Below are 23,715 nucleotides of genomic sequence, written 5' to 3'. Positions count from 1 at the left end.
TAAAGATCAGCAGTTACACAATGAAATGCCTTGTTCACCTTTGAAAAGACATGACAGGATGGATGTTTTAACTTTTCCACCAACACAATCTTATTTATTAACAACATGATTAAATTTTAAAAGACATCTACTTTTAATGGTGACTTTGCTCAATCTTGCCTGTGTTCCACAACCAACAGAGAGGGGAACAGGCAAGCAAATAAATCCCACAACCAATAAAAAACTTGACTATTCTCCAAATGAGTCAGTGGAGGACCCACTGGAATTCACCAATCACCTGGATAGGTGAAGAGGTGAGGTTCAACACCATTCAAACAGGGTAGTTCATTTGATCAATAGCCTCTGCCATTGGACTCAGTATCCACTTTGCCATCAATGGTGCACTCTGCCTACTGTACATATGCACTGCAAGAACTCAACAAGGTTATATCGATAGCAACTCCCTTCCCTGTAATGTCTACCACCAAGATATAGAAGAGCATGGGAGCACCATTATGATCAAGGTTCCCTCCAAGTCACACACCACCTTAAATTGGACATATATCAAAAAAAAGTAGTGTTGGAAGGCGTCATCAACAGTGCTATCAAGCAGCACTTACTCAGTAATAACCCGCTCACTGGCGCTCAGTTTGGGTTCTGTCAGGGTCACTCAGCTTCTGACCTCGTCACAGCCTTGGTTGAAGCATGGACAAAAGAGCTGAAGTCCTGAGGTGAGGTGAGAGTGACTGCCCTTGACATCAAGACAGCACTTGACCATCACGTCTTTGTGGCGTTATGTGTACAAAAATGGATTGGGAACTTGAGGGGATTTAAATGTCTTGGATGGGCTTTCATGAATCAGAGTTTTTTTGGCATCATGGAGCCCGAGCAAAACTGGGATCAATGGGAATCGGGGGAAAACTCTCCACTGATTGGAGTCATACCTAGCGCAAAGTGGTTGTTGGAGTTCAATCATCTTAGTTTCAGTACATCACTGCAAGAGTTCCTCAGGATAGTGTCCTAGGCCCAACCACTTCAGCTGCTTCATCAATGACCCTCCTTCCATCATACGGTCAGAAGTGGGGATGTTCGCTGATGATTGCTCAATGTTCAGCATCATTCACGACTCCTCAGATACTGAAGCAGTCCATGTCCAAATGAAGCAAGGCCTAGAAAATATCCAGGCTTGGGCTGACAAGTGGCAAGTAACACTCATGCCACACAAATGCCAGGCAATGACCATCTCCAACAAGAGAGAATCAAACCATCGCCCCTTGACATTCAATGGCATTACCATCACCGAGTCCCCCACTATCAACATCCTGGATGTTACCATTAACCAGAAACTGAACTGGACTAACCATATAAATACTGTGGCTACAAGAGCAGGTCAGATGCTAGGAATCTTGCAACAAGTAACTCACCTCCTGACTCCCCAAAGTCTGTCCACCAACTACAAGGCACAAGTCAGAGGTGAGATGGAATACTCCCCACTTGCCTGGATAAGTGCAGTTCTAACAACAATTAAAAAGCTGACAAAGTAGCCCACTTGATTGGCACCCCTTCCAAAAACATTCACTCCTCCAGCACCGATGCACAATGGCGGCAGTGTGTACCAGCTATAGGATGCACTGCAGCAACTCACCAAAGGCTGCTCAGGCAGCACCTTCCAAACCCATGACCATTATCTTCTAGAAGGATAAGAGCAGCAGGTACACGGGAACACCATCTTCCTGACTTGGAAATATATCGCTGCAACTTTATTGTCGCTGGGTCTAACTCCTGGAACTCCCTCCCTAACAGCACTGTGGGTGTACCTACACCACATGGACTGCAGCGATTCAAGAAGGCAGCTCACCACCACTTTCTTAAGGGCAATTAGGGATAGGTAATGAATGTTGGCCCAGCCAGCGATCCCCATATCCCACAAATGAATAAAACAAACATTCCATCATTGTGGTCGGGTCAAAATCCTGAAATCCCCATTTAACACAATTGTGGGAACACCATTAATATAACAGCTGCAGTAGCTCAAGGTCCAGCAGCACCTGCTCAGAGCAGCTGGGAAAGGGCAATAAATGCAACACCACCTACACCCCATGAACAAGAAACAAAAGGGCCTGAATTTTCGATCCCAAGTCGGGTACTGGGAGTCAGGAAATCTCCTGGCTTACCATACCTGCCTCAGGAGAAACTCTCCTGAATGACGGATTTTCATTCCAGGGTGGGCGGGTGCAGGATGGGGTCTGGCCCGCTGCCCCTGGACACAGAGTTGAGGCAGCCACAGAGGCTGCCAGTTGCCAAGTGAGACTGACTAAAAGGTCCACCTCAATTCGCTGTGACTTGTTCCGTTAAATATTAGGCCCTCTAGTCATCAGCACTCACAGCCCCTCAGTCTCCTCACCCACCCACTATGTCCAACCATGCCAACTTAATGCCAACTCATGCCTCCACGCACCACGGTTTACCCTTAAATCCTCCATGCCAACTCATTCAGTATCCATCAGCAAATATCAAGAGCCATGTTGAGATGAAATAAAATAAAGCTTTAAATATCTATTATTGGCTGCGCTTTCTAAAAAGTATCGCCGATTCATGAAAGCCCATTCAAGACATTTAAATCCCCTCAAATACTCAATCACTTTTTGTACACGTAACACCACAAAGACAGCTAATCCTTTAACAACCTCTGAGCTGACAATCAAGCTATGAATTTAAAACAAAAACAGAAAATGTTGGAAAAACTTAGCTGGTCTGTGGAGAAAAAAAAAGTTAATGTTTCGAGTCCTAATGACTCTTCTTCAGAACTCTGAAGAGTCATAAGTGTTCGAAACGTTAACTCTTTTTTTTTCTCCACAGGTGCTGTTAGACCAGCTAAGTTTTTCCAAAATTTTCTGTTTTTGTTTTAGGTTTCCAGCATCTGCGATATTTTGCTTTTATGAACTTAGAACGCCCTGAGAGAATGATAGGTTGTGAAAAGCAACTAGGCATAAATATAATAGCCCTTAATTTTATGCCAACAAACAACAATTGTAGCTACTAGAACAGATTTGTTTTTAACTCTTACTGATACAGGCAGCCTTTTTTTGATTTTTTAAAAAAAGGGCTGGGGATTTAAATAACATTGGGGCTTGACAGTTCCTCAGACCTTAGCCGCCCTTCAAGTGCATTTATTATTACTCTCTAAAGTCATAATTCTCATACTGAGGGTTAATGCCTTGCTACAGTGGAAAAGTGGCCTGTTTGAACTCGGCCCTGAGTTTAAATGGCCTGAGTGTCCCACCCTCTTTCCCCTACCGGCGAAAATGGAATCTGTCAGAAATGAGGACAGGACTTCTGGATCAGGGGCTAGTCCACCATTTTGGACCTTACATGGAATCTCTAAAACTCCACAAAAACCCAGGCCAAAGTTGCCCCTAGGCAGAGTGGATTAGGAACTCATCAGGCTGAGCCTGCGGGAGGCTTCATACCTTGAAGAGGGAGTGTGGTTCCTGAACTGCAGCAACAAGCCATGTATATCTTTCAATCTGATTCAAAGATTATCTGCACAGGGTAGGAGATATAGCAGATTCAGCAAAGAAGGTTGCCCTTGGCAACAAAATCCAACTATTGAATTTGCACTGAGCTGAATATTGAGCTTTCACCTTTCCAGATTGAAAATCAACACGTGTCAATAATCTAATGTGACTAAACCACTTAACATTTCAAAGGCTCAAACTTCTATGAAAGAATCTGTTTAAAGGCAATAGTTTGAAGGAAAATGTCTTTACTAATTAGGAGAATCAGTTTTTCAGCACAAAATACGTGAGGGAAGTGGGAGGGAGAGAAATTAGATACAGTGGTAACTGGTTCAATGGATTATTCAATAACAGGAAAGCTCCTGAAAAGGAAAATCTAGGAAGACTTTAAAACTAAACAAAACCATTGGTAGGACTAAATCTATTAATTTTAAAGAATATTTGCCCTTGGATTCTTCATGACAAATTGCAGTGACAAGGTCAAACGCTGCAAACAGAACGACATCAACATTCATGTCAGCTCAGCATCTGGTCTCTAAGGGTTAAAGTGTCATTTTAAAAACAGAAGATTTTGTCAAAACTTAGTCCAACATATATTCAGCAAGAATAACCTTGTATTTTATTGAAAGTTAAATTCAGTCCACGTTGTGAGTAATTTCCTTCACCTCTGGGGCCTGGATTTGAATCCAGCCCAGGCCAATAGAATGAAAAGACTAAAGTAAGGGCCTCTCCACAATACTCACTTGTCATTCACTCACTTGGCAAAACAACGTCACTTTGGGATCATATGGGTGCTTGGTATAGGGAACAGAAATGACTAGTTGGGGGAGTGCAGGGCAGGGCAGTGAGACACTGGACTGGATTTAATGCAAAATAATATAAAAGCAAAATACTGCGGATGCTGGAAATCTGAAAGAAAAACAGAAAATGCTGGAAAAACTCAGCAGGCCTGGCAGCCTATGTGGAGAGAAAAACAGAGTTGACGTTTCAAATCCATATATAAGGGTCATACGGACTCAAAATGTCAACTCTGTTTTTCTCTCTACAGATGCCGTCAGACCTGCTGAGTTTTTCCAACATTTTCTAGATTTAATGCAGCCTGTAGTGGTGGGAACAATGACAGCTAGGCACACTTAATCACCAAGAGGCCCCATATCAGTCTGCAGGCAAGGACAAAACCTCCCCCAGTGAAGTGGGAGAGCAGCAGGGGCTAACACCGGATTCCCGGCCAGCAGCAGGATATCAATTAGGCTCATTAATGAGCCAATTGACACCCATTATCCCTGAGCCCACTGCAATTCATCATGTCTTTCCCGTACCTCTCCCAGGCCGCCTAGCAAAACCTTCTCGGGTTTGCTAGCAGCCTCCAGTGGGAGGTGGGGGAGCTCCCTCATTATCTGGCACAGAAAGTGGGAGGCCTACTAGAGCCTTCTATATCCGTGACCTCTACCATCTAGAAGGACAAGGGCAGCAGATGCGTGGGAACACCACTACTTTCAAGTACAACCCCCCCCACCCCCAAAGTCACACACCATCCTGACTTGGAAATATATCATCGTTCTTTCACTGTCACTGGGTCAAAATCCTGGGCCTCCCTCCCTAACAGCACTATGGGTGTACCTACACCACAGGGACTGCAATAGTTCAAGAAGACGGCTCACCGCCACCTTGTCAAGGGCAATTAGGGGTGGGCAATAAATGCTGGCCTAGCCAGTGAAGCCCACATCCCATGAACGAATAAAATTTGTTTTAAGTTTTAAAAAAGCCAACACAGTGCATCGATGCTTGAAGGTGCATCGAGTGGATAGGCATGCCAAACACTGGGTTGTGTCACAAGTGTTTCATTTATCTAACACCAACAATCCTATCCTTAGCAACCACAGCAATCTGAACCTTACCGTTTGAAAGCCTGGTTGTAATTTACCCAGGGTGCACACCGTATCCCAGTCCTGGTTTTAGATACAGTTCCTCTATAGGTTGTTCCTGTCCCTTGGTAACACTCTAGACAAATAGAAAGTCATAGATCAGGGTTAGAAATTAGTGTCAACTTGGATTTTCAATTCATCACACTTTTATTCTTTTATCATCTTTCTTGTTTTCCACTCCTTACCCTACATTTCCTAAAATCACTGGGGTATGATTTGATAGTCACCACCTCAGCATTCAAGAGGCCGGGCAATATAGCAGCCCAGCAAGGCAGCAGCACATAGCAACACAAAATGTGTGTCGAGCACACTTCGTCCACAGACACCCATCAAACTACCCAATCATACCTTTAACCCTTTTAATTTCTTGAACACACATCCCGAACAATTTATTCCTGACTCTCAAATGATAATTAAGTGAAATTTCAAACAAACATTTGGTCCATTTCCACATCTCAATTGCTACTGAGATTCTGCCGTTAGGTTCAGCAAGAACTCTGCAACCTGGTCCTGTCAGGCTCCACAGCCTCTCCCATGCATGCCCAACAGATAATCGGGGTCCATGATTCAGTAACATGTGCTAAACTGGGGTAAGCCCTGGCATCATGTTAATCAGATCACCTGGACATGATCTGCGACTTAAAACAAAAGCAATTTCTCAAGATCACAACAAGAATCAATGAATGGTTACAGCACAGAAGGAGGCCATTCGGCCCATGGTGCCTGTACCAGCTCTCTGCAGGAACAACCTGCTTAATCCCACTCCTCCACCTTTTCCCTGTGGCCCTGTAAATATTTTTCTTGTCAGATAATTATCCAATTCTCTTTTGAAAGCCTTTTATACATTTTATTGTTTAAAAATATAGATGAATTACAACACAAAAAAGCTTGCGGAATAAGGATGTTAATCTGAAGCTCAACCATTGAATATAGAAATATATCTAGTTATAATGCTATATTTAAAAACAAAAATATCATAATTATTCTTTTACAGGTCAGGCTTCATTACGGCAAGTCATATCATCATTGTTTAGAAGATTAAAAGATAACTGCTGTCTAAAAAAAATCAGATTATAAAAGATGATTTTAAAATATTACATAAATCTCAGTTTTTGTACTAAAAAGCCTCATGACTCAAATCTCTGGTTTGCATAAGAGATTAGCTGCTTTGTGGGTCATTTTTGGATTGATGGATCAAAGCTCTTCCATAATCTGTTCAATGCCCCAGAAATACAATGAGGTGATCAAAAATAAAGATTAATAAACCAAATGTTTTTCTAGAGTAGATTTGGGAGTGAACAAAAAATAGTTGGTATCCTTTTACAGACTCTCTACTTTTTGTCCCCACCTCAGTCTCAACACAAGTGTGCTTTAAACAAATCAATCCCACAGTGTACTTCAACCATGATAAAAAGAAAAACTGCGACAAGAAAACATGTTGGTAATAAGGAGCAGAACACAAATGATTAGGTTAGTATTTGAGATGGACCTTCAAGTTAACATTTTGGATATGATACAATGAGGTGCCATATGAATGCCAAGTTCTTCTTTGCAATGGTTCTGATGAAGGGTCTAACCCTAAAACACATCCAATTTCTCAAAAGTCTCTATTTCAATCATTCTCTTTCAGATGTTGACCAACTTACTAGCGGTAATTTTTCCAACTCCTGGCTTATCCCCCTGTCAGGACTGAAAAAGGTGCCGGGCTCATCTGCATGGATGGCAGGACCCTGCATGGGATATTCCTGCTGGCTGCTGCTGAGACTGCAGAGAGAGGAAGAGGGAGCCTCCATTTTGAAGCACTGTGAAGGCCAGGTAGGATTTTTAATTTATTGTGCTGGGTCAGGTAGTCAGGTCCAGTGATCAGAGCGGTGAGCCTTGCAGCAGCCGTGTTGGAGCCATAAGGGTGACTGTTGTCACTGGAAGCCCCTCTGAAGACAATGGGGCAGCTTTTAAGGAAGGCTCCCCCCATCCATGAACCCACCGAAAGGCCTCCATAGTTCCCCTACCCGTCCCTCCCTAAGGCAGGGGCCTATCCATCACCAGTAAAATGCCAGCAGGGGTGGGAAGTGCCCGTTAATTAGTGACCTCCCACCCAATGGAGATGCCGTTCCTGATCCTGAGAATATCCCGTGTGCAGTAAGATGTCAGGCTCCTCTCTCGACATCTTCTGCCATCACTTTACAAGGGATTCCACCTCCCAACCCACCTCCAAAATCCAGCCATGTGTGTTTCCAACATTTCAGCAGTAGTGTACTTTCCATGCCTGTAGTAATTATGCTTTTATTTAGTATGTAACATACCTTTAAGAATAATGCTGGTTAAGGAGGACTACAAGATCTTCAGTACCCAATAAGAGAGTAGCATGGGCTACCTCAGTAGTTGGTAGTTAGTAGTGTAGAGATAGAGTTTGAGTTGAAAGCACACATGTATTTGCTGCTGAGTACCTTTGTAAATAAACTTGAAGTTTTCACCTAAGGAGTGTCTGCCAATCAATACTATCAATTGTACCAACTCGGCCACCTCTCACAACAATGCCGAATGAATCTGTGTGCAGGAACGTGTAGATTTCAGGCCAGTGCGTGTCTTTGCTGCCCTCTTGTGCTCTACTTGTTTTCAATGAGACTATAGTGAGAATATTGCTGTCTGTTTAAATGGTGCTAAAGATTCTAAGGAAAGGCGTCATTTAAACTGTAACCAAGATCCAGCATTCTCAAATCTCTGAACTAAGAAACATCCCCATTATTTATTGAAGAAATTCTCTATTTTAGGCACATTTAAAATACAGACAGTCATTTGCACATTATACCTTCTGAAAGTGGAGTCTTATTCTCACATCTTGGGATATGAAAACAGTAAGCTACTCGAATTTCTGGATCTGTAGTGAAGCACCAGGGGGCTTCTGCTCCATCAGGATTCCTGCAATAATTTTTGTTCAAGTCCCTGTAAAATAATCAGAACTAAAATTTACAGGATGCAAGATGTCAACAGTTTCAGTAATGGAACAGACTTACTCCTTATTCTATGCAAAACTACAAAATGCAACATTTACATTGCAAACTGTTTCTTATTTAAAATATATGCACTAATTGATAAGCATGTTAGAATGTTCCAGGTCTATCGTAATCATATATTTACATTTATATTTCAAACTCAGCAATTTTCATTGTTATAACTATTAGATCTTAAAGCAATGTTATACCAGGTAGCACCTGCCTGGAGCAGCACAAGACCTAGTATATCAAACTGCAGCGCCAACTATGGAGTCAATCTGATGAAAGGTCATCGAATTGAAATGTTAACTATGTTCCTCTCTCCACAGGTACTGCCTGACCTGCTGAGTATTTCCAATGTTTATTTTTGCTATCAACCAAGCAAAATACAACTCTCTTTGTCAACATCCAAATATTCATAACATTTCAACAGCTGCTGCTTACTAATGTGAGGGAATTCAAACAATTTTCTTGGCAGCCTAACAAATTGTCTGTTAACTGGTATGCTTCATGCCATTTGTAGTCTGCCAAAGTTTCGTCTGGTTTAATTCACTCCCTAGATGTCCTATACAGTTTGAGTTGGAGCAAAGCTAAAATTGTTTTCCAACATTGCAAACTGGGAATCATAACTTGGCTGCTAAGGATCTTGGTTTTGTTCATGATGTAGTATTCTTAGAAACATAGAAAATAAAAGCAGAAGTAGGTAATTCGGCCCTTCGAGCCTGCTCCACCATTCAATATGACCATGGCTGATCCTCTATCTCAGTGCCATACTCCTACTCTCTCTCCATACCCCTGATACCTTTAGAGTGTAGAAATCTATCTATTTCCTTCTTAAATATATTCAGTGACTTGGCCTCCACAACCTTACGTGGTAGGGAAGTCCATATGTTCACCACCCTCTGAGTGAAGAAATTTCTCCTCTTCTCAGTCCTAAATGGCCTAACCCATATCCTGAGACTGTGACTTCCTGTTCTAGACCCTGCAGCCAGAGGAAACATCATCCCTGCACCCAGTCTCTCCATCCCTGTCAGAATTTTGTACATTTCAATGAGATCCCCTCTCATTCTTCTAAACTCCAGTGAATACAGGCCTAATCAACCCAATGTCTACTCATACAACAATCCTGCCATCCCAGGAATCAGTCTGGTGAACCTTCACTGCACTCCCTCTATGGCAAGGATATCCTTTCTTAGGTAAGGAGACCAAAACGGCACACAATACTCCAGGTGTTGTCTCACCAAGGCCTTGTGCAGCTGCAGTAAGACATCTTTGCTCCTGTACTCAAGTCCTCTCACAATGAAGGCCAACATACCATTTGCATTCTTAACTGCTTGCTGCACCTGCATGCTTGCTTTCAGTGATTGGTGTACAAGGACACCCAGGTCCCTTTGGACATCAACATTTCCCAATCTATCACCATTTAAATAACACTCTGTCATTCTGTTTTTTGGATCGAAGTGGATAACTTCAAACTTATTCCTACTTTAATATGATAACCTCTTAAGAAAAAATGTTACAGTATTACAAATTCTGGATGCAACCATAAAATACAATTAATCTTAAAATTATTAATTGTGAAACAAAATGGCGAGCAGCAGGGTCAGAGAGTGGGAGAGTCGGCAAGGAGAAAATTGGCAAGGAGAGGGTCGGCAAGCGGGGGAGGGTGGGCGAGTGGGAGTGGGTCATCGAGGAGAGGGTCGGCGAGCGGCGGAGGGTCGACGAGCGGGAGGTTAGGGAGCAGTAGGGAGAGAGTGGGGGAGGGTCGGCGAGCAGGAGGCTTAGGGAGCAGTAGGGAGAGAGTGAGGGAGTGGGAGAGGGTCGGCGAGCAGGCGGGTCGGCGAGCAGGAGCGTTAGGGAGCAGTATGGAGAGTGTGGGGGAGCGGGAGAGGGTTGGCAGGCAGGAAGGAGAGAGTGGGAGAGTCAGCGAGCAGGAGAGAGTCGGCGAGCGGGAGGGTTAGGGAGCAGTAACATATGTGAAGAATGGAGCAAAACAGGGCTGCGTCCAAGCCCCCACTCTGTTTGATATCTTATTCTCCATGCTCCTGACCTTTGCCCTTCCATGCAGCTATGGAAGGAGTCTACTTGCACACTAGTTCAGACTAGTGTTCACACAAGCTCTACAGCCTATCAAGACTGAAAGCACAGCCAAAAACATACTGTGTCCTGATCAGAGAGCTCTTCCACGCTGAAGATGCTGTATTGGTCGCCCACTCGGAAACTCAGATACCAAGACTTGTGAACTGTCTCTCCCATGCCTATAACTTGTTCTAGCTGACTATAAGCATCAAAAAAATGGGGCAAGGTGTTGCATCTCCACCCTGATCACACTAAACAACATCCCACTGGAAGTGGTTAGCAAATACTGCTACCTTGAGTCCACAGTGACAGACAATCTGTCCTTAAGGCAGAACTTGATACACGCATAGAAAAAGCAATTACCACCTTTGGCTGACTCACAAAACGCACTTGGTATAACATCAAGCTGACTTTTAGAACCAAAATGCAAGTTTTTAAGGCCAATATTCTCATCACCTTGCAGTATGGCTGTGAAACATGGATGGGTTACAATTATCAAGAAAATAAACTCAAAAACCTTGCTGTCTATGGCGCATTACTCTGGTGGACAACGTCATGAATGCAGAAGTCCTCTCAAAAGCAGAGCTCCTAATTTTGTTGGCACTCGTCAAACAAAGGCAGAGTTTCACTGCCTCTGGCACATCCACAGAATGGATGAAGGTCACATACCCAAGGACTCTCTGTATGGTGAGGTCGCTAGAGTCAGACAAAAAGTTAGACCCCCAAAGCTCCACTTCAAGAATGCTTGGAAATGTGCCATGAAGGCCCTAAACATCGATTATCTCACTTGGCAGTAAGAAGTTGATGACAGAAGAAAATGGCAACAACTCAGGTGGGCTGGTAAATGTACCACCACGATGACCCAGTAGCTACAGCAGCTTGGCTAGAGACAACAACACAGAAAACAACAACCCACAATGAAACAAAAGCATATGGTCATACGGACTCGAAACATTAACTTTGTTTCTCTCTCCACATATGCTGTCAGACCTGCTGAGTTTTTCCAGCATTTTCTGTTTTTGTTTCAGAATTCCAGCATCTGCGGTATTTTGCTTTTATCCCCAGTAGCTTCATGTGCAACACTTGTATAAGCATCTTCACCCATCAGCAAAGGTGCGCCAGATGAAGACACTCCAGATGGAAGCATATACCACCAACAAAACAACATGTTATAAAGGTTATTTAAGTACGTAAATAAGAAACATATAAAATATTCAAAGATTCCTGATCTCTATGCCCTAAATTTCAGTATAGTGTTAGTTCATGAGCTTGAGCTGAGGCAAACACCATTTATGCGTTTATGATGAAGCTTGATAAACACAAGGGAAAAAATAAATCACAGGTTATGCTATTTGGTTTAGAAGAAAAGGTGCGAGAGGAGGCTCATGTGGAGCATGAACGCTAGCACAGACCAGTTGAGCTGAATGACCTGTTTTTGTCCACATTTTATATAATCCAGGATACTGGCAGAAGTGAAAGACAGCCACAATTTCTATTGATGAACTTGCAGCAAGCTGCTACGTATACCTCCGATTCGTCTGCAGCCAATAGCAATTTCTGCTTTCAATTCTTTCTAAAATAGGTTCTAAGCTTTTTTTTTTCAAAAATAAAAAATGGCCATGGACCATAAGAGTTTAATTGGGCCTCAATGAATAAACATAGCTAAAAATGGGCAATGAAAATCATAAGAAGCCCACTTGACCTTTGTTGAGCGTTCACAGCTGTCTAAATGCACAGGGATACAACACAATCACATGGCATACATATGCATATACAAAAACATGTGCGCTAAAACTCATCAATTTTTAAATGACTACAATTCTGAGAATTTTTAAAAACACAACAGATTAATATATGTTTATGTTATAAGATGGAATAATTGTGAGAGTATATATTGTGTAAAATATTTTGAAATTTAAACAAAAGTTTCCAAACAATTGAAAGAGCTATACTTTCAGAGATTAAAAAGATTAATACCATACGATGGTATCAAGCATCAAATGGTGATTTTGCAAGCTTATGTATTCATAGACTAATTCACCCATAATGTGTTTTCAGTGAAGGAGTTACATCTTGGTGAACAGATCACCCTTCATGAAAATTTCAGGTTCACCACTGATCAACATAGCCTTTAATAGAAGGTCAAAAGATTAACATGGTTTATACAATGCTGTTTGTCTGAAGAAGGCACTTCTTCAAGATAAACTAACTTCACGGGCAGAATTTTTGGGTTAGCAGGCGGCCGCGATCGGTGGGCCCGAGAGTGGCCGGGGAACGGACCGCCAACCGCGATCGGCTCTGACCACGATTTCACCCTGGCTGGCCAATTAACGGGCAGCCAGCGTGTAACGCACACTGAAAGGCTCAGCGCTGCCGGGGTGGAGGCTGAAGTCAGCGCAGGTGCAGGGGAGCACGGCAGGAAAGCTTCCTGAAGGCAGAGAGGTGCTTCAGGGAGCTGATGAATTTAAAACCAATTCAAGCAGAATGTAAATTCGGGAAAAAATGTCCACACGTCAGAATAAGACATCTTAATAAGGATAATGAAAATCTCTTCCAAAACATTTCAATCTTTTTTTTAAAATTAACCAAGGAACCCTCATCGCCCTTGGATGAGGTTTCCTCAAAAACGTGAAGGCCACCTGGCTGATTCAGCCACCCACCAACTGTAACGCTGGACAGGCAGCAAAAATTCACCATCAATTGCTACTTTAATGGCCTGAATTGTCGGCAGGTGCACTGCCGACTCTTGCAGTCTCCCGCTGACCGAAATATTGCACGACGTGCGCAATGACGTCAGGGCGCTCGCCCGGCGTCATTGGGTGCTATTTCATGCTTAAGCATGTCAGGCACGCGCCCACATGCTGAGCAGAAAATTCTGCACCATAAATTCGAAATATATATTTACAGGTATCGTAACAAGTTAGTTTGAGGAGAAAATTAAGGATCTAGAAATTTCCAAAATATGACAACTTGGTCCAGCGCATGTATTTATAAATTTACAGTACAAGTTCATAATAAGGGCCCAGATTTTGCAGTAGTAACATTGGCAAAACAGTCAACACTCAGCACCATTACTCCACTAAAACGGATAGTAACTTTGGGAGCCTGCATATGTTGTACAGGTTTGTTCTGTGTCTCACAAAGAGGTCTGGGGACTTGTGTGGTTGAACACAAAACACTTATTGTTAACACATACCTATGTACATCTCCAGGATATAGCCCTAACTAGGTACAACCTCCATGCTGGCATCTGTACTCAGTCCACTATCATGTGATTCTCTACATCATACCGTAGGTGGCACTGTTCTCCAGCCCCACAGTAACACTTGCTATGCCAAAAACCCTTATACTACAGCATATATGCAATGTAACACAGAAATCTAGAAGTGGCTGTCTAGTGATTTACGCTCCTTTAGATGTGCGCTGTTGAGGTTCTCCAGAATGCAACAGCTAAACAATCAATAAATTGACAACAAATTCCATTTTTAGGCATGTTAATCTTGCTGCAAAAGCCCTTTGTTAAATAATATGTGGCTGGGTTTTTAACAGTGTCCTAAGTTCATCATTCTATTAGACACTCTCTCTGGCCCTGAAAAGTTAATTTTATATTTGTACAATGCTACATCTCTCTATTATGATAAAATGTTTCACATTTTATTAAACTAATGTTTTCTAATGGTTATTTACCAGAATTTAACTTCTATATCACAATCATAAAACTGACTATCTGAACATTTAAATTAAAAGTAAAGGGATTCAGTAATTTTATCTTGCTGTTTTGTTGTCTGTGAGAATACTTTAGTGTGATTGGGTGCTAACCCTGCTTTCTTACATCACTGTTTCTTTGGCGATCGCAAGTTTGTAACTGCAAAGTTGAATTGCCCAATAATTTGAATGATGAAGTTTGTTGATGCAATTTTGCATCTGGCACACAAACCCAAGATTGTAACAATGGTAACACCAAATCCTCTAAAAAGCTAAACAACAGCGACACATTTTCTGCACCTGACTGACAGGTGGAATATGTTTAGTTTTCTATGCTCCCAAATAGGGAGCAAGAAAAGGCATTGGGCCTATCGAGTTCATTCTTTGCACAGAGAATGGAAAATGTACCCTATCACAACCTCTGCCTCCCACTGTGGAAATATTCTATACAATTTCTTCTTGCTTCTCAAAAAACTCCGGTTAATCAGTTTTATTGGCCTGGATTTTCACCGGTTCAGGATGACCTGGGAGCCCATTAAAAATGGCGGGTGGCTCCCGATTCTGGGATTCCTGACCCTATTCCCGGCTTCTGATGTACGGGAGTGGCTTTAAAGGGTGTGAGCTGGTTCGGGTCAAAAGCTCACGGCCTGCGTTCCCAACCTGGCCAGCTCCATTGTGCAGATAGACATGTCCTAATCCTCCACAATTTTCATGGAATCAGGCCAGGGTTTAACGGACTTGTGGCTCGGCCCCTCAGAGGAGTTGTGAACAGTGGTCTGCATGAGGAGGCCTTCTAAAAAGGTAAATTTAAAAAGGTCCCCCTCATGCCCCCATGCCAAGGTATGCCCCCCCCCACCCACCTCCCTAAGGCTCTTCATACCCCACATGCCAAGGTAAAACCCCAAACACCAACCGTCTACGGTCCCTCATGCACGGAGGTGGGTGGTGGGCCTCATCTTGGCAAGGGTCATGTAGACCATAGGGACTCTTGGGGAGGGGGCCTTACTTTGACATGGAGGGGGGCCATAGAGGGTGGGTGGGGGGGGAGTGAGGTGGCATGAATGGGGCACGGGAGTAAGTGGGGGCTGAAGGAATGTGAGGGGTAAGGGCTGAAGGGCCCTTATTTTTACTTTAACTGGGAAGAAATCTCACAGCACCAAGGCGGGCCTTTTAAACAGCCCACCTCAGCACTCAATAGCCCCTGTGACCACCTCTGACCTCTTTCCTTGGTCAGCTGGTCCAACTCCAGCCCACACCCATCCTGTGGCAATGAAGATCCTTCCTTTGTAGGCACTTTTTCCTGAGGCTGGCGAGCACTACTTGCCTCGGTGATAAAAATCCAGGCCATTGTCTCGAATTGTGATATTGCATTCATCAGTGCAACAATTATCACAGTATTTGATTTGCATTTGGGTTGCAAGGGTGGCAGGATCTTATTTTAAGAACTTGGAATTAACACAGTTTTTATTCATATTACTGTCAACAGTAAAATTGAGTATCCCTGACATCCAATATCAAAAGTAAATTCTTAATTATCTTTGCATTTAAGAGGAAGCTAGATCAGCAAATAGAAGGATATGTTGATATGGTGAGATGGAGTAGGATGGGAGAAGGTTCATGTGGAGCATAAACATCAGTATGGACCAGGTTGAGCCACACAGCCTCTTTCTTTGTTGCATCTTTTATGTAATATTCTTCTCAAAGCAATAGTTCATCAATAGCCCCTGTGACCACCTCTGACCTCTTTCCTCGGTCAGCTGGTCCAACTCCAGCCCACACCCATTCCCTGGCAATATTACATAAATATCACATAAATATTTCAAGAGAAGAAAAAAAGACCACACCATCTGGAAAAAATTAGAAAGTCATAAAAAAACAACCACGCACAGGGTTTATAACCTCAACAACAGCAAGATTACTCACTTGCACTTATAGTTCTCAGGGGTGAAGTTATGATGGTGAGGATACTGCCGATCCCAGCGTTGGCAAGGGATTCCTGAAGGTGTGGTGTTCATGATCCCTCTGTAACTCTCCCCAAGACCCTTGAAGCATTCTGTAGTCACCTCCGACTCATGATCACAATTATGAACTGAAACATTGATAATGCGTCAAACAGAGGACTCCTTTCAGAATTACGTTCGTATTGACCTGGAAAGCTATTACAGCACCCAAGTCAAAATACAAACTGTTTCTTTAGAAAAAGCCAGCCCCTTTTCTAAAATGCTAAGTATATGCACTGTACCCCAGGTCCCATTCTGTGTTCATTCTAGCTTGGTGAATGCATTATCACAAAGTTTCCTTATTCACAAACCATCTCCCCAAACTTAAGGACGAGACATGTTTCATTCAGTAGATATCCTGAAACAATTAATTGCATAAATTCAATGGTTGAGGAAATGCATTAAAAAAAGCAAGCTGTGAAGCCCAAAGATACTTTCTGCTTTTGAAAACTCCCTGGAGTGATTAGCTGAACCCCAAAGACCAGCTTCTGAATCATTATTTTGCAGATCAGGTCAGATCATGATCCGAGCCAAGTCAGAACAGGGAAGAGGGATCTTGTAAATAACACTTATTAGTCCCACTATATATCACTGAAGAAATCAATGCTCTTGTAATCAAATGCTAACAATCCAACATATGAGGCTTTGCAGTGGTCAGTAAGGTTTTTCCAGCTAGTGGTTCTGCATGAAGGAAAATATGAATCATTGTTCTGGGTTTAAGGATTGACAACTAAGGAAGTCATTAGTAATGACCAGAGACTTCAGTATAGTTTGTTGCTGATGAGGAAAGCCCCTGGCTATTTTTTTAAATTTAAACTATATAAGAAATAAAGTCAATATTTACTCACCACATTCTTTAATGGCGCAATATTCCCAAGGGGTATGAGGATCAAGTGTATAACACCAAGGTTTGATACGCCCATTAGGATTACGACAATAATTATCATCAAGTCCTTTATCTGGAAATCTGCAAATTAAATCACAAGGATTGCAATAGCTTATTTTGCTCAAGTGTTCAACGTCATACTTAAGCCAAGATAATCAGATAACGTTGTGAAGAAATTTTCAAGAGTCCACAAAGTTTTAAATAGTTCCTGAAATGGAACGTGTGTGCTACACAAAGCTGACAAACAAGATAGGTCATTGTAACATATTGACATATCAGACGATGTCTAGTTTTCTGTGTGGAAAATATTAATGCTAGCAAATGCAACACTTCACCAGTTCAGGCAACTAATGCAAGTGGCAAGTATTCTCAGCTATAGTGTCAACCTCCTCTTCGCTGCTTTACCATGCAACTTAGTCTAAAACTTTGAATATCAGTCTGCTACACCAATCTAATATTTCCATTGCTCATCAAACATCTTTCTGGCACTTAAGCAAGATTCCCAATTTGGGTTCACTTTGTGGCAGATTAAGGGCAGCTTGTGTATCCACAGATACAAGGAAAACAATCAGAGCTCATTCTATATTGCTCATTGCATTGAATTTGAATTAAAAACACTGATGTATTTATTCCTTTCATGTTAATTTGAAATTATGGCTCAATTCTTCAAGACAATATTGAGCGCTTTTGATCGCACCATGTTTAATTTATTGAACTTATTCAAAACAAGTTTGGTTGTTGAAATCTTGCAGATCTTGAAATCTGAAATAAGCCCTTGTGTATTTTAGCTGCTCTCACCGTTCAGGATTGAATCTGTGATTATGTGGCATCTGAAGGTCCCAGCGCTGACATTCCTTTCCAGACTCAGTGTGGTCCATGGGTCCTCTGTAAGTTTCTCCATTACATGTTATACATTCAACTACATTTTAAAATAGGAAAAAAAAACGTTTTGGTCAAAAGTTTCTTAAAATCAAATACTGCACACTTCTTTTGAACTGGGGGCTGCAGAATGAATTGGAACAAACAATGATGGGCAAGTTGACTATTTCATCCAATCACTGATTCACACCATCTGAATCTAATGTACATCTAAAAATACTTCTTAGTGCTCTCAAACTGTCCACAGTCCAGACTCTTCACCTTAAGGATCTGATCTTGCATATTATACTTAAACATTTTGCAAACAGATTTTTTTTGTACATCTCAAAGGGAACATGTCACCTTCTGAACATTGTGGAATAGCGCAGCTCTCTAGACGAGTCCTTGGGTCCATCGTGAAGCACCATGGACCTCCTTCCTCACCCCTTGGATTCCTGCAGTAGTTCTCTTGCAGGTTCTTATCACGATTGGTTGAAGGCAAAAACCTAGTCAAGTAGACAAACTGTTTCAAGTTAACGACATGTTTAAATCTATTGTGTTTCAAGATGTATAGTCAACTAGAATAAGAATCACCTGGATTTGATCAGTCTCTCACTATGTCCTCTTACTTCTGGGAACTGTGTTTTAATCTAGTTCGGGCTGATGGGGTAAAATGCTATGCTAACTGCATGGGCGAAATTTTACGCCAGCGGGATTTTACATTCCTGCTGAAGCCAATGAGGTTTAGAATATCTCGCCGCATTTTACAGCCCCATCCCCACCAAAACAGGGCCGTAAAATTCTGCCCTACCATTTCAAAATCCTAAATTAACTTGAGCAGTTTCAATTTAATTCCATGAAGAGTTAACAGTGCAGAAACATACCATTAAGCCCACTTTGCATTAAAATTAGCAACTTTATTCAAAATTGTCAAAGGGATGGCTGCTGTAATTAAAAGGGGACATGCTACCACATAGCATATTCACATGCTCCGGAGGTTGAAGTTAAGATTTATTCATGGGCTTTAACCTGCATTTGACCTGTGTAATAAGTCACCTAAAAGTGACTGATACCAACATTTGATACATGAAGTATCATCCCCCAACATGGATGTTCATCCTTTTGATAAGGGACAAAGAAAAATTGCTCAAAAAGGAAATACGTGTTGATCTACATTTTTTGGATTTGCAGTTATTAATACATATTTGTGAAAGTGCTTCATATTTGCTTACTGAAAGTTCAAAACACTAAATCACTTGACATGTTTTATCATGACTACATACTTTAGTTTTTCAATGTCCAACTGATAATATTCAGTTTTCTTTGGTGAACATTAAGCTTTACAGATAAAAAAAATCTTATAATGATACAAATGTTTAAATCACATAACATACTTGTACCACATTTTAAATGCAAAATAGAAGGTACTATTTTGATGTGGTGACCAAAGCGCTACCAAGGGACAAAGGGCAACAGAAGTCCCCTTCAACTAAACTTGATTGTGAAAGTGAAGGAATGAGGATGCTTTAAAGTGAGGGGTAAATTCCAACTTTTCGAAATCAGGTATGTTGCTAGGGAAAGCACTTAACTATGTCAACAACAATTACTGAGGCACTACAAGCAAAACAAGTTGATTCATAATTCTGGATCTTAAAGCTGATTTATTCAAATAGAAAGAAGTGAACATAAAAGAAAGTGCAGAACTATGCTGGTAAAAGTTGCAAAGCCTCCTTATCTGTATCACTTTTTGAAGCAAGTAAAGATCATTAATAAAATGTTAGTTACAAATCATAGTGCTTTTGATGGATAAAGAATGTTACTTGCACATATTGCTGACCATATTGCTGAAGGTTTCTAAAATGGATTTTAAGTGTTTTCCTACAAGCAGAGGTCAGGTCACGTAATGGTGTTCCATTCCAGTAAGTGATACAAGAGTCTATGGCAGTAAAGCAGAAGTTTCCTCAGAAAATACATGGAAAAAGGCAAGTCACTCAAAAGGTTAATGTTCTTAGAAGAATAAGCGCATTCCTTCATGAGTGATTCAAATACCTTTGCAGATGAATTATCTGCCAGAAGATTGCTTCATCTGTATCTAGACAAGTATCAATTATAAAGAATTACTGAAATCTTACTCAAAGACTTATGGAAAATACTTTTTCCAATAATTCATGGGATGTGGGCTTCGCTGCTTGGGCCAGCATTTATTGACCATCTCTAATTGCCCTTGAGAAGTTGGTGGTGAGCTGCCTTCTTGAACCGCTGCAGTCCATGTGGTGTAGGTACACCCACAGTGCTGTTAGGAAGGGAGCTCCAGGGTTTTGACCCAGTGACAGTGAAGGAATGGCAATATATTTCCAAGTCAGGATGGCAAGTGACTTAGGGGGGAGCTTCCAGGTGGTGATGTTCCCATCTATCTGCTGTCCTTGTCCTGTTAGATGGTAGTGGTCGTGGGTTTGGAAGGTGCTGTCTAAGAAGCCTTGGTGAATTCATGCAGTGCATCTTGTAGATGGTACACACTGCTGCTACTGTGCGTCGGTGGTGGAGGGAGTGAATATTTGTGATGTGGTGCCAATCAAGCAGGCTGCTTTGTCCTGGACGGCGCCAAGCTTCTTGAGTGTTGTGGGAGCTGCACTCATCCAGGCAAGTGGGGAGTATTCATCACACTCCTGACCTGTGCCTTGTAGATGGTGGACAGGCTTTGGGGAGTAATGAGGTGGGTTACTCGTCACATGATTCCTAGCCTGACCTGTTCTTGTAGGTTTTATATTTATATGGCTAGTCCAGTTTTGTTTCTGGTCAATGGTAACCCCCAGGATGTTGATAGTGGAGGATTCAGTGATGGTAATGCCATTGAATGTCAAGGTGCGATGGCAGGAGATGGTCATTGCCTGACACTTGTGCAGCATGAATGTTACTTGGCTCTTGTCAGCCCAAGCCTCGATATTGTCCAGTTCTTGCTGCATTTGAACATGGACTGCTTCAGTTTCTGAGGAGTCAAGAATGATAATGAACATTGTGTAATCATCAGCGAAGAACCTCACTTCTGACCTTATGATGGAAGGAAGGTCATTGGTGAAGCTGCTGAAGATGGTTGGGCCAAAGGCACTACTGTGAGGAACTCCTGCAGTGATGTCCTGGAGCTGAGATGACTGACCTCCAACAACCACGACCATCTTCCTTTGTGCTAGGTATGACTCCATCCAGCGGAGAGTTTTCCCCCTGATTCCCATTGACTCCAGTTTTGCTAGGGCTCCTTGATGCCACACTCGGTCAAAAGCAGCCTCAATGTCAAGAGCAGTCACTCTCACCTCACCTCAGGAGTTCAGCTCTTTTGTCCATGTTTGAACCAAGGCGGAACCCAAACGGGGCATCAGTGATCAGGTTATTGCTAAGCAGGTGCCACTTGATAGCACTGTTGGTGACCCATTCCATTACTTTACTGATGATGGAGAGTAGACTGATGGGGTGGTAATTGGCTGGGTTGGATTTGTCCTGCTTTTTGTGTACAGGACATTACTGGGCCATTTTCCACATAGCCGGGTAGATGCTAGTGTTGTAGCTGTACTGGAACAGCTTGGCTAGGGGCACATCAAGTTCTGGAGCACAAGTCTTCAGTAGTATTGCCAGAATGTTGTCAGGGCCCATAGCCTTTGCTGTAGTCATTCAGCCGTTTCTTGATATCACGTGGAGTGAATCGAATTGGCTGAAGACTGGCATCTGTGATGCTGGGGACCTCCGGAGGAGGCTGAGATGCATCATCCATTTGGCACTTCTGGCTGAAGATTGTAGCAAATGCTTCAGCCTTACCTTTTGCACTGATGTGCTCGGCTCCCCCATCATTGAGGATGGTGATATTCGTGGAGCCTCCACCTCCACTGAGTTGTTTAATTGTCCACCACCATTCACAACTGGATGTGGCAGGACTGCAGAGCTTCGATCTGATCCGTTGGTTGTGAGGTTGCTTAGCCCTGTCTATTACTTGTTGTTTATGCTGTTTGGCACAGGAGTAGTCCTGTGTTATAGCTTCATCAGGTTGACATTTCATTTTTAGGTATGCCTGGTGCTGCTCCTGGCTTATCCTCCTGCACTCTTCATTGAACCAGAGTTGAGCCCCTGCCTTGATGGTAATGGTAGAGAGGGGTATATGCTGGGCCATGAGGTTACAGATTGTGTTCGAGTACAATTCTGCCGCTGCACCTCATGGATGCCCAGTCTTGAGTTGCAAGATCTGTTCGAAGTCTATCCCATTTAACACGGTGGTAATGCCACACATGATGGAGGGTATCCTCAATGTGAAGGCAGGACTTCGTCTCCACAATGACTGTGCAGTGGTCACTCCTACTGATACTGTCATGGACAGATGCACCTGCAGCAGGCAGGTTGTTGAGGATGAGGTCAAGTATGTTTTTCCCTCTTGTTGGTTCCTCACCACCTGCCACAGACCCAGTCTAGCAGTTATGCTATTTAGGACACAGCCAGCTCGATCAGTAATTGTGCTACTGAGCCACTCTTAGTGATGGACATTGAAGTCCCCCACCCAGAGTACATTCTGCACCCTCGCCACCCTCAGTGCTTCCTCCAAGTGGTTTTCAACATGGAGGAGCACTGATTCATCAGCTGAGGGAGCGCAGTACGTGGTAATCAGCAGGAGGTTTCCTTGCCCATGTTTGACCTGATGCCATATACTTCATGGGGTCCACAGTTGATGTTGAGGACTCCGAGGGCAAATCCCTCCCAACTGTATACCGCTGTGCTGTCACATCTGCCAGATCTGTCCTGACAGTGGGACAGGACATACCCAGGGATGGGGATATCTCGGACATTATCAGTAATGTATGATTCCATGAGGATGAATGTGTCAGGCTGTCGCTTGACTAGCCTGTGAGACAGCTCTCCCAATTTTGGCACTTGCCAGATGTTAGCGAGGAGGACTTTGCAGGGTCAACAGGGCTGAGATTGCCGTCGATGCCATCCGGTTTCATTCCTTTTTTGTGACTTTGTAGTGGTTTGTTACAACCGAGTGGCTTGGGCCATTTTAAGAGTCAACCACATTGCTGTTGGTCTGGAGTCACATGTAGGCCTGACCAGGTAAGGATGCCCCAAAGGGTGTCCTTGACCACTAATGGGTATTTACAAATCGACAATCGATTCATGATCATCATCAGACTTTTAATTCCAAATTTTTATTGAATTCAAATACCACCATCTGCCGTGGCGGGATTCGAACCCGAGTCCCCAGAGCATTACCCCAGGTCTCTGGAATACTAGTCCTGCAACAATACCACTACACCTCCCCCTAAATGCTCCTCAGGAGGTTTATCCACAACACTTAAAAATTACAACTTTAAAACCTAAGTTTTCAAACATAATGCATAGTTATGCAGCACAACATCTAAAAAATATTTTTGTTTTTGCTTTGCAATCTTACTACCTATCTTACTACCTATATTTTTCTCTGATGGAGTCCTGTAATGGTCCAATGGCAAGAGTCATATTCATTTTATTGACATTTAAAAATCTGTAAATTTTAAGACAAACAGAAGACTGAGGGACGTATTGAACTCCTCAATTTTGAAATCCTTCTATTAAAACATATCCTCAACCGCAGTGGATTAATACAGCCTGGCTGGCACTGGATTCAGACAGTAAAGCTACTTTGGGACTTCAAAACAATCCAACACTGCATTATGATCTTTAAGCTAAGCAGACTAATTTGCATGGAAGGGATGAAGTCAATAACATCATCAAGTGCAAAAATAATTTAAACGTTAC

General features: G+C 42.5%; 1 protein-coding gene across 1 annotated transcript in view; it reads right to left on the bottom strand.

Moving 5' to 3' along the window:
* Positions 1 to 23,715, bottom strand: part of LOC121285856 (hepatocyte growth factor-like) — a 72,667-nt gene that overhangs the window by 33,369 nt on the left and 15,583 nt on the right. Inside the window, exons 5-10 of the mRNA XM_041202753.1 lie at positions 18,307 to 18,449; positions 17,884 to 18,004; positions 17,048 to 17,166; positions 16,123 to 16,288; positions 8,232 to 8,365; positions 5,396 to 5,498 (exon numbers count right to left, since the gene is read on the bottom strand). Of these exons, the coding sequence (XP_041058687.1) occupies positions 5,396 to 5,498; positions 8,232 to 8,365; positions 16,123 to 16,288; positions 17,048 to 17,166; positions 17,884 to 18,004; positions 18,307 to 18,449 (786 nt within the window). The remainder of the gene's footprint in view (positions 1 to 5,395; positions 5,499 to 8,231; positions 8,366 to 16,122; positions 16,289 to 17,047; positions 17,167 to 17,883; positions 18,005 to 18,306; positions 18,450 to 23,715) is intronic.

The sequence above is a fragment of the Carcharodon carcharias genome, chromosome 13, assembly GCF_017639515.1.
Source record: "Carcharodon carcharias isolate sCarCar2 chromosome 13, sCarCar2.pri, whole genome shotgun sequence".
In the NCBI taxonomy this organism is placed as follows: Eukaryota; Metazoa; Chordata; class Chondrichthyes; order Lamniformes; family Lamnidae; genus Carcharodon; species Carcharodon carcharias.
This window is presented reverse-complemented; position numbering and strand designations above follow the sequence as displayed.